The following is a 12,408-nucleotide window of genomic DNA, read 5'->3' on the forward strand; positions in this document are numbered from 1 at the left end:
CTTTCAATCAGTGTATTCATGGCTTGTCACATCCCTTCTGTCCTTGTTCTATTTGCAGATATCTTTTGCATCCCACTGAGTTGCCTATCTCTTACTGAGGGTTTATTTTCATCATCATAAGACAGTAGTAACCATAAAATATCCTTACAACATTCCTTTGAACTGGACATCTCTATCCTTGCTTTACAGGAAGGAACATGGGCAAAGCTGAATGGATTAGTCATGATTGAGTATTAGTGGTTGTTCCTTCAGTTCTGTGCATGTCAAACAGAAATAATGTTTCTTTTCTCCATTTCTTGTCTGTATATTTAAACCTCATGCTTTCTAGGGCAGCATTTGTCTCCTTAGCTGTTTGCACAATGCTTAGTGCTGTACTTTTAGATAGAGAGTTTGGGCACTTCCAAACAGCTGCCAAGTTTACTTAAGAATACAAGCATATGTCAATAACAGACAGAACCTGATTTATTCTTACTTGCTGACAATGCAAGCCATTTTCTAAATGGCAGCTGCATAGGTGTACTAAGCCATTAGCATTGCACAGAGTGAACTTCATCAAGTACAGCAACTTGCTAGCACATACATGGCATCCAGCCTGATTTACAGTTTGGTTTATGAGCAGAGTTGGTGATGTGTGTTTGTGTGTGGCTTCATCTGCACAAGTCCACGCAGTTGTGCCAAAAGATAGCCTGAAGAAAGTTTGCAGCTTTCATTTCAGACATTATTAGTTTGTCTTCAAAAAGAAACAATAAACACCTTTAATAAAAAGAGCAACCCTTCTGGTCTAGTAAACGGAGCTCATATACATGGATAGCATTATATTGGCAACAGTGAACTCCACATGCTCACAAAGATTAGAGGACACATTTCATGTAAACAGTCAAGACAGTGAACTTCAAATATTTGGAAGAAATGTTTATTTAACAACTGAATACATGCTAAAAGAAATAATTTACAGCAGCAGTTTCATTACATTTTTTTCTCTCCAGTTTTCTAGTTCCCATCTGAATTGAAGTGATAAATACAGAAGTAGAGTTATTTACTACTCAGCGAGGAATGTGCTTAAAGAGTAAGCGCATAACTTTGTCACCGATATAGCAAATAAACCACCTCATCACCTGTGTGGCAAAATCTTGCATTTAGTATTATGCTGAACACACTGAAATGGAGTACCTCTAGATAACAGTACTTTACACTGTACCTCCTTATCTAGTCAAAAGTATTTACATCTCTTTTGGCTAATGTGTAGGTAGCAAAAACTGAACTATTAAACACATACCATTGATATTCACTAAATAATACATAAAAAGGATCAATAAATGCGCATTCACATGCATTTAATTTAGGTTTTTTTTTTTCTTTACATAGTGATTTTATCGGGTCATGAAGATTTAACTCTGTTCTGCAAAGATGCATATTTTCTCAGTTTGATGTTAAGAGTTTAACATAACCATATAGATTTTAGGAGCCGTTGAACAAATTCCCATCTTCAGTGATTCATACAAATGCAAAGTGTAGATAAGTAAGAATAAGATTCAATGAATTTTTGTTCCTGGCAAATGCCAAATGGATATTTTAAAACAAATCAAATTAGATCTTTCTGGATACAAATCAAATCCTTTAATCCTCCAGCTTAAACACGACTTTTTACTTACTTTTTCTACAGTTTGCAACTAGAGGTTTAGAGGGTTTTATTGACGATTTTCAGAAATACCACTTTTACCTTTATCTTCAAACAAGTTGTTTTGAACAGTAATGACACAAACAGGGGAATGAGTTTTACTGAAGCTGCAGGGTGTCTTCCTATGCATGAATTCATGAAGGTCTATATTCTTTGAAAAAAAGCTCATTTCACATCAGTATTAAATACTGTTTTAATGTGACTATAATATGAACCTGAAAATCAAAAATTTTCACTACTGATTTGATCCTTTGTGCTCTTATACGAATAAGCAAATACAAAGACATAAACAAGACTACCCATGACAGTGAGGATTGAATTGAAGTTTGTAAGATCTGATCAAACCCATTGTCCAATTTGACTGCCAGGTTATGGTAAAAACATTGCCACTTCTGTAATTTTGTTCCCACAGATTATCTTTCTCTGTATAAAAAGACATATCTTAGAATCCTGATTTAATTTAATCTCTTTTTTAATTCAGGGGTGCTGAAGGAGGTTGATTTTGGTTTGATTTTTTGCAGCAAGTTGCTATGAGCATGGTAGAGAAAAAAAAAAGTTAGATAGCAATGCCATTAATATGTGAAAAAGGAAACAAAGTCATTTAGGGTCTGATGGAATCAGTCTGTAGTTTTCCCACTGAATTCTCTGAGGTTCATTTTAAAACTGTTTCCTTTTGTAAAAAAGAGGAGTCTAATGACTCGATGGTACACAACAGTCCTACACAAAAGGCTAAAGAGGGTTCTGTGATTACAAATAAATAATACAACTGACAGCAATGCTCAGAAATTAATCATAAACTGAGCTTAAAAATTAATACTTCTGTACAGGAAAGTACATAGTTGAACCTATGTTTTAATTCATCTCTATTCAGCACATCATGAAAGAATGGGAATTTAACGGCATATCGCAGTTCACAGGAATCAAGTTAAACATAAGAGAGAATTAAAATTGTTCTAAAACTAAATTCCCAAGTGTTTTCCTAAATCATGGCCTTACAGCCTCGTCCTGGTTTATTCAATGATTTTTTTACTGAAGAATTACACGACAAAAGTCTTGCAAGTTCATCCCCTGCAAAAGATTCAAAGGAGACTAAAGTGACTGGGCCATCAGTGAAAATCCAATTGTTATGGAGGCAAGAAGCCAAGGCAATCAAAAGGTTATTTGAATTAGTGAGAGGCAAGGAGAAGAGGACATACTGTGAGAAATGCTGTCACAGCAGTTGTGTTATATTGTATCTGATAAGGCTGATAGTGTAGTGATTGATAAATTAAATAATCTAGAGTGAATAACAACAAAATAGATCACTCCTCAATACAGACACACTTTTATATAAAAGCTCCTTTAGCAAACTAAGGACTTTGTTCTAGTAATTTTACCCACAACGACATTACTTGAAATTATGTCATTTGTGGACTCTACCGAGATAAAATATGGGAGGCTGGAGAAAGATGACCTCAAAAGAACTGGACACCATAGAACTGGGGACCAAAGGCACATCTGTGCTGAGGTGAATAAATCCACTACTTATAACCCTAAACTGAGACTTATGGTGCAAGCACATTTTCCGTTTACCCTGTTGCTCTCCTGTATATAGAATAAGACAGAAGTGCAGGACCAAATTATCTGTTAGTGTGAACTAGTTTTAAGCTGAAGTTCACCAATTTACTACTGCAGCGGACTCTGACTATAGATAAAACTGTCCCTTAGATGTTAAAACAGAGAGCTGGCTTTGAGGTTGTTATTCACATGGCCTAGTGTTGGTTCTTTGCATTTGGGTGATCTGGCCCACAGAACGAATGGAGCGCTGAGAATCAGTAGTGCAGACATATTTCTACCACTGAGCTGGGAACAAAACTCCTTGGACTGAATGTGAGCTTTGCTTATGGATATATGACAGTCTATGAGCCACAGTATTTAAATATTAGCATTCACAAATATTTATGAACCAAGAAAGCGAGAGTGTAATTAGTAGAGGGTATTTTAATGCTATTTACTTTTTTATTAAAAAAAATATACAACTGAAAATCAATGCTCTCCTCTTCATTGGTTCAATCTATAGCAAAGTACTATACAAGTTGGACCATTTCAAATACCATACTTAGGAAAAAAGAATGCAGAAGACTTCCATGCTATACAGCGACTTTTATGTTAAAATAGCTTAGTTTTAAAACTGGTTTGAAGTTATATGTCATATAGATTACTGATATAGAGGGGTGGAGATTAACTGCAGCGTGACTAGCTCCCCTGGAAGATTTTCCAAACAAAAGAATAGAGCAGCTCATAATTGGAAATTGTCTTTTTACCTCTACAACCAATAATTAGGAAGTACAATATTTCTAAGACAAGAAGTCTAACCTATTTTAGAAAAGAGCTAATGTTTGCTGCATATTTTTCATAGTACATTTAAATTATAGTTTTAATAAAATACATCTTTAGATCAAAGCTGAAAGAAGTCATCAGTAGTAGGCCAGTGTACTCCGCTCTTTTTGTTCTTCTAGATGATGGATGGCTTATGTTCAGTTTTCCACAAACAATCTCATTCAGTATTGTTTTTCCTCTTCTATCACATATAAACAGGAGAACTGGTAGACAAAACAAGAACAAAATCCTTGTGTCCAATCACGTGTTTAGACGTTCATCAGCTTAATGAGTTCATGCAGTTTTATATATAAGTCTAGAAATGGTAGTGCTGATGATGAAAGGTGAGTTTTTTTCTTTTCTTTAAGATGACAGCATGAAATATAGCATTTTGTTCATATCTCAGGCAAAATACAAAGCAAAATTTGCCTGCTGAACACTTGCAGAACTTTTTGAGCAGTAAGCCAGGTCCAGGTGAGTTATCATCCTTGAAACTCTGATCTTTCTGATCTTAGAAACAGAGCAGAAAGGAAGGACTTACTAGCAGAGTTAGAAATGGATTTTATTTAAACCTGGTGGAAACTGTTTGAACTTTCCACTCTTGTAAACATCCACATAATGCCATGAAAAAGTTCATGAATATTGCATTTTTTTCCAGTTATCTGTCTATACAAGTTTCTACTTGGATGAATTTCCTAGAGGTAATGTAGCTCAGACACTCCGTGGTGCCCTCTCAAATTCATGGGTCCTCCTGTTCCTACCTTTTTTATTCTCTTGTAGGTGCTTCCACTTATTTGTATTCACCTGCGTATTGGCAGGCCTTTGCCGGCGTTGTTTGCGGTCTCTTTTCCAAACCTGCTCACAGAATTCATCCATTGTGTTGAGATTGGGGTGATTGATTAACTGCATGAAGTCTCTATACCAGATCTTTTGACTGGGTGTCATGCTATTGGTAGCATCCTTGGTCTTGGAGGCATCACCATCTTCTTCTTTATGGAGCAGCTCTTCCAGGTGGTCAGTATCAATTACTTCCAGGGTCACTTTGAGTAAAGTTTGCATGAAGCCATGCTCCACAGCATGACAAAAATAAATGCCAGAGTCTCTCCGTTGAAGACTTCGTAGCAATAGGCCCTGTTCTGTCCGGATCATGTGATCGTCCACTTTTATCTGTATTGCAAAAAAAGTGGTAATTTCAATAGTTATCTTTCATATATGTGCAACATTATCCTCTAAGCGTACTAGTTTCTTATTACTGCTCCTTTCAACTGGTAAAACTGCTTCTTTCATCTGGTAAAACTTGGCTCAAAATCTCCAAACCCATAAGAATGCAAAACCCTTTGCCAATCATCTGTAGCAATGGAAGGCTCTCAGAGACTCCGGAAAAAGCTACTATGTACCATGAAGAGTTTGGGGTATTAAGAACTTACTGCTGCTGAACAGAGATCTGTATGAACTCTGTCAGATAGACTTGCTGGTAAGATAACACAAGATGCAAGCCTGTAAGCAGCAGAATCAACATGGATGCATTTGGCTATGTTACCAAGGTCATGTTATCATTATCTTCTAGTCAAGCCTAGATATATTTCTGGGGAAGGTTGTCTGTCTTCCTATTTTTCCTTACTACAAAAGCCTTTATGCATAGAAGTAGGTTCTGCATGAGTGGAGAATTTATAAAGAGAAAGTAAGTATTAAATTCTTAAAATTTTAATATTTAAAAAGTAGCTGTCCAAACACTGATTTCTTCTGAATTAATTAATATCTCGAATATAATTTCATTCTTTGAATGCACGTCACTGCAGACAGAAAGGGCATAACCTGTTTGATGCTCTGTCCACCAAGAATAAATGCTAAATAATTTCCTACTTATGCAAATAAAACATACAGCAAGAATATTTAAAGCTGTTAATGTAATTAAACATTTAGTACATGCTTTTAATAAAAAGAAATGCCTTAGCGCTGTTTGGGTATATTTACAAATACTTCAATGTGACAAATAAGGTTTTGTTTCCTAGCTTCATTTCCCTACCTAACAGAGTACATTATTCTCTTAATGCACGGGTAACCTAGCTTAGTAGTAACATGACTTGAGAACCAGGTTGAGTAATAACATAAGAATGATAGTGACAAGAGAAGTAGAAAAATGAAATATCAACTTAGTGTAATGCAAGCAGGGAAAGTCAGTGATTTTGCCTCTATGAATATTGTTTTCAATGAAATAATGTACAAGTTTTCATACCCTTGTATACACTATAGTTCCCAGTTCTTCATTCTGTCTTTGTCATATCTGCAGCAAAGTCTCAGAGCATGCAGTACACAGGAAATGTTCCTGTTAGACTGTGTTTCAGTCAAACAGTATAATTAGATGAAGGCAGTTACACAGTTTTAAAGGTTTTTTAGTATTTAAGCTCAATATAATCCTACCCATAAGTACTCTAGGTGACACTTACATAGCATGTCACCTTTTTGCATTTCTGAGATATCTAAAGGAAAACCAGTGTGTTTTGCAGGGCGTCTGATCAGGGAGAGGATATGAATGTATTGTAATGGAACAGCTTGTGAAACCTGCTAGAGACCTTATGGATTTTTATGGTGTTTAGAGTAAGAAAATGAGGAATAATAACACAAATTATAAAATTCCAGAGAAGTTCTGCTGAACTACAGTTGGACATTATTCTGGGAAAGACATAGTTTCAAGTATATCTTCATAGAGAAGACTAGTCACGTCTCTTAATTCTTTCTACTGTACCTCTTCCTTGCGGTCATCATTTTGCTTCTGGAATTGCCAGTAGACTACGGCACGCTGAGATTTTGGACTACACTCAAGAAAAGTGCTGCTATTCTCTACTCCATAGATAATCTTTTCCTCCAGGGTCTGACCACTTGGGTTATCTGTAAAGCAAGAGAGAAGGAAGAATTAAAATTACCAGGAAATAAAAATCTTAATTGCTAAGTGAATTTTTTTCTTTAGAAATTGGTGTCCCTTAAGGTGTTTAAAGATAGAAACTTTAAAGGAAAAAACTCCCCATATCAGTATGCTATTTGGAAAATCTCCATCAACAGCTCTCTCTTTGTAAGGATAACTAACAGGGGTTTTTTTTTTCATTATTTTTGTATTTTAAATCTTAACAGCTGTTAACATCTCAATATGTGAAGTTAATGAATTGCATTGTGAAATTTTGTGTAAACCTCATTATTATTCATCAAGGAAAACATCTAGGACACAACAAGAATTTTTAATAACAAAGTGTATGCAGTGAGAAAACTCAGGGTGTAGTTGCAGAATGTCTGTAATGATGCCTCCTGGGCTCTATGATCATAATACTTTAGAGGAAAGTAATAAAACATAAGGCTATTTAAAAGTAGTATAATGTGTTTAGATTATATGGCACTGCAGCTTGCTGGGGCTGTTAATGACCAGGAATAACGTTTTTGAGGAAACAATCTTCAATTAATCATTTCCTCTCATACTGATATAATTTATGGAAATGTAATGAGGTTAATAAACCAGACATTATGGGATGAGAAAAAGAAAGTTAAATAAACTATTTCCTTCTGTAACAATGTTTCAAGATACTCATCAGCTTGCTGGAAATATCACAAAGCTATAGGACTTATATGGCATTTGTTTCCTCTCCAGTACCACAGAGGCTGTAAGGCATCATATTTCAACTCTCCACCTTAGCTCTTTAAAATGCTGTTATGGACTTACGTGGCAACAGTACAATAATCCTAGAAAGTAAATGGGGAGGAAGGGGTTGGTAAGCTATTTAAAACTGTGTTGATCTTATAGGGTTTCCTGTCTCTTTGCCATTATTTGTTGTTCTTTCCATTTTCCACTTTTGATCTTTACCACTGGAAATGTTTAATGAACTTCTTTTGATATGTTTTAACAGGAAAATTATGTCTAATTAAAATCCTCTCAGAGAAATTCTTTGTCAAGTTTTGTTTGCTTTCACTGTGCCTTTATCATGTTGGCCATTCTGTTTAGCAAACACAGGCTGTTTGTTAGACTACTGCGCCAAAGGTAAAAATAAAATTGAGCTCCTGATTTATGCTGATACATATGTCTTTCCATAATGACTTGCAGTCCCGAGAGAGGTCAGGAGAAGGGACGGAGGACAGAATAGGAACTGGTGCTTGCCCAGTTCTCAGTAAGGAAACGTCAAATGGCCTGTTAACACTAAACAAATAGGGAATGGATTAGCTTGCTTTCCTCTGCTGGATTGTGAACCTTTCCAGAAAGTAAGTGGGGTGCTATATAAACAACTAAATTAAACAAGTTTTATGACATCTCTCAGAAACCACATCCCTATGAAGAATGTCAGTGCAGCTGTAGGCCAGGAGGATGGGGAGCAATGAAGGAATGAATTAGAAAGCAAAGCAGCAAGAGAAGGGTAAGACAATTGGAAGAGAACGTAGCCAAGGGTACTGGTGGCAAGGTCTGAGATGGAGAAGCATGGGTAAATTTGTGAATTTCTGTGTGAAACACAGAAAATGGAATTTTGTTAAGAGATTAACTGAGTATAACTAGAAGTGATAAGATAAAGATTGGAGATGAAAATGACTGGCTGATAACTTATAGGTCCAGCTTCAACATCGTGCATGGCTGACTGAAGTACTGACCCTTCTGCTTCGTTAGGTGCTCCCATTTAGGAACAGAATTCACATGGCTGAGCAGGTGGCCAAAGATCCTCACACAGTCAACAAGAGGTGGTCTGATATCTGAACTGGGATCCAGAACAGATAGCACATACAGGGCTGGAGTATAAGAAAGTCAGTAGGAAATGTCCCCTTTTATAGCCTGGGGCACATACATTACTGCTGCAATGATGTGTTTCTGTGACACAGAGATTTACAAGCTTCCAGAAGAAAGGGTAGTAACACAGGGATTTTACACTAGGTTGCATGCTCTCTTTCAGTTCCTCTCTCCAAAGTTCACTGAACTGATTGCAGAATGGCCCAACTTCAATAAGAAGCAATCCAACACTTTGTGAGCTTCTATTGGAAGCAGAGCTATCAAGTCAGTCTCCTAAGCCTAAGTGGATTTACTTCCCACATCCTAAATAGCTGATTTAATCAGTAGATTACTAATTAGATGGTTTGCAGCACTTGACTATATTTTCCTGAACACAACGTGGTCCGATTGAATCAGACAGGAGCAGAGCACATATAACACTGGTCTCTTTAGATCAAAGGAGAAAGCATTCTAAACCCTAAGTATACATACAGAGGACAAAAATAGATATTTCTTTGACAAGCATCCCACTGCCTATGAGCAGTAACACATTTTTAATTGTATAGAGAATTTTCTGATGGAAAACTTAGGGACTTAGGATATCCTTAGTATCTGAGAAGCTAGTCACAGGTTTTCATGGAATTTTCCTTGAAGGTGAGTGCTCTGACAGCATTTCAAGCTTCTGACTGTTTTCTTGGATCTGGTCCATGGCACTCTATCATGCCACATATCACCATGAAAAGTGGTAGAAGCCCATTTAAATTTCCTCACATCTCCAGAAAATAAAGTTCATATAATATTGAGCACATAGAGTGCAAGAAAGTAAGCAGAGTGATGGAATAATCACAGGATTAGAGTGCAGCCCTGGAACTGAGGGAGAAGCTGAAGAGACTAGAAGGAAGAATGAAAGTCTGAAAAGTTCAGAAGAGTTGCTGGAGAAGTTGGAAAACTATAGAAGTCATGAAAGTATGAAATTCAACCCAAAAAATCCTGCCTGAGAGCTGTAATTCCCAAAATGAACCCAACAGCAGTATCAGTTTACTACCCTGATAAATATCCTTTGAATACATAATCTCTTACATAAACAGAGAAGTATGAAAAACTAAGTACTTATACGAAGTTTACTTTGCAGATGAAGGCATCTCACTGTACAGTTAAATTCAGAGTGATTCTTTGAGCTTTCCCTGGGACAAAACACCTAGAAAAAGGTGCATCTTCATTTATAAATTCTCAAAAAAACCCTTGACTAATTTATTGATAGCATTAGTATGGTACACTTTAAAAAATACACATTCTTTAGCTGACACAAAGGTGATCATGCTTTTAGTTTTAAGCATTAATACCTGAGCACATGTACAGCTAAGGAATCCCAGCTTCATCTAATGTTGTGTTGTCATTTTATACTACTTCTTATATATTTTCACAGTAGGACAACTGAAAGAACTACCTAAACTTTATTAAAAGCGTTGTTGCTTCAGATTGATATCTAAGTAATTGTCTGCAACGTCTTTAAAAGTGAGGTATACACTAAGACATTGTACTTCATCATTGTTTCTGTTGCTTCACATGTAGAGTCAGCTGGCATTACTGTAAAGGAATGTGTAGAGAAGTAGTAAATGATTGCTGGAGCTTACTTTTGACTATACACAAACAAAATTCTTCATCTATTTTCCAGGAAACTACTAGTCATAACCAAGAAAAAAATCAGCATACAGTGGCATAGAAAGTTTATGGGCCATGCAGCTGCCTGTACAATGCATGTTCATGTGTAAATGACAAATAAATGTAGAAAGATTTTATAGATTTAAAATTAAGAATTAATTTAGAGAAAAATTTCGCTCAACAATGTAAATCATTCATTAAGTAAAGTATTTTGATAACGTGCCTTTAAAGTCTAGGACCAAGAATTTCATTAACTCAGTATTTTTTTTGTAAGTTACTGGTTCTTCTAATCATTCTGTCTTCATTTCACCACTAAGCAAAATTTTCAGCAATATCTTGTCTCATACTTGCTCTGCCTATTTTGAAAGAGTGTTATTCAAGCCTGTGATCAGGTGTACCTTTCTCCTGACTGTGACTTCTTATGATATTGTAATGAAAAAACTGTTCCTGGTTACTCTCCTCCCTTTGGACAGAAGGTATATACTTTTCAGAAAAATATGTTTACCAAATATGGGAAGATATAAAACCCAAAGCGCTTTGAAATCCTTTTTTTTGTCTATGAAGATATAGAACAGACCTACAGTTCCACAACGTACAGCTAGCAAGGTGAAGAGAATGTTAAAAAAACCTGGACATGTGGTAGACCAGACCATCATTTCACTCATGAATAAAATGTCCAGATAGTAAAAAGGTAAAGCTAAGATGTTCTTATGCTGGTAATAAAATTCACATTTAGTGTCTGGTGACATTTTCCTGTTGGGGAACTGGAATTGCTGTTTCAGCCCCCATATAAAGATGGCCTCATCTGCAGTGTATAAGCATTACTAGATATCATATAACTGGAAATTTGTGAACTTTGTGCTAGTCCATATTGATCAGTTCAAATCTAAACTATTTTTGTGTTCATGAGTTCTCAAAACATGGTAACTGCATATTGATCATAGTTTTTTCCTGCACTTTTCCAAACCATTTTCCCTGCTGAGTAGCTTGGCTCAAGTCTGACAATCAAGAAGTATAAAGAAAAAATATTGCAATGTCAGCAGCAAATTTCAAATTATTAAAAAGGAAGATAGAGAGAACAATTACTGAAACGTGGTGGTGAATGACAGCTGACACAGAAGTACAACTTTGAACTACTTAGCATTCTTGCTATTAAAAGGTTTGGAAGGGCATCAGGGTTTTGAGGTATCTCCATTTTCAGCATCTCTTCTTTATTCATCCCCAGAAATCTGTCCAGTGGTTTAACTGTTATTATAGATGTACCACAAATACGAGTAATCATTTTTTTCCAGCAGAGGGAAGTATTGCCTAAGTGTTCTCTTCACTTAGAGCGAAATGGACATTTTACATTTTCTCAGTGAAGACCTTCTGAAGAATTTGGCAACAAATTAGTAACTGCGAGAAGTTTATCAGACAAACAATTTCAGCATGGGAGATCTGGTCAACACACTGTGAAAATGAAACAACCAAAACTCAGAAGTTGTCAAGGAAAACCCACGTTGAACACATACAGGAGAAGCCTACTGCAAGGAACATTCAGATCTTAAGGGCTACTACTGTGGCACCTACAACAAAGACCATTCCATATTTATCCAGAGTGGTTAATTCTGTGGTTGGTAATCATCCTGTGCAAATTGTATGAAGAAACATGTACATACTTCTTGTTTTTCTGCAAGAGATACAATTCTTTTCTAACAGAATATGCCTAGACTTTGGTATGATATTATCAGGTAAGTGAAGCAGGAAAAATTGAAATGCAAAGAACTGTTAAACTGAGAAAACAAACAAACAAAAATAACAGTCTTTAGTGTCTGATCCATTTAAGCCATCTAAATTTGGATAATGATGTATTATATCAATCTTTCACAGATGTTCAAGACAATTTCGCCAACAAACCATTCATGTGCTTCCTTCATATTCTGCTCATGCACAGTCTGCAAACTGCACACAAACTAGTCATACTTCAGTCATATCT

The 12,408-nt window shown here is 36.0% G+C and overlaps 1 protein-coding gene across 3 annotated transcripts in view; it reads right to left on the reverse strand.

Annotated features, from left to right (window-relative positions):
* Positions 1–922: 922 nt before the first annotated feature.
* SEMA3A (semaphorin 3A) overlaps positions 923–12,408 on the reverse strand; it is a 411,783-nt gene continuing 400,297 nt past the window's right edge. For all 3 annotated transcript variants that reach the window (XM_054066986.1, XM_054066976.1, XM_054066968.1), the window contains exons 18-19: positions 6,783–6,925; positions 923–5,203 (exon numbers count right to left, since the gene is read on the reverse strand). In XM_054066986.1, the coding sequence (XP_053922961.1) occupies positions 4,748–5,203; positions 6,783–6,925 (599 nt within the window). In that variant the 3' untranslated portion in view covers positions 923–4,747. The remainder of the gene's footprint in view (positions 5,204–6,782; positions 6,926–12,408) is intronic.

Source organism: Cuculus canorus, chromosome 1, assembly GCF_017976375.1.
Source record: "Cuculus canorus isolate bCucCan1 chromosome 1, bCucCan1.pri, whole genome shotgun sequence".
In the NCBI taxonomy this organism is placed as follows: Eukaryota; Metazoa; Chordata; class Aves; order Cuculiformes; family Cuculidae; genus Cuculus; species Cuculus canorus.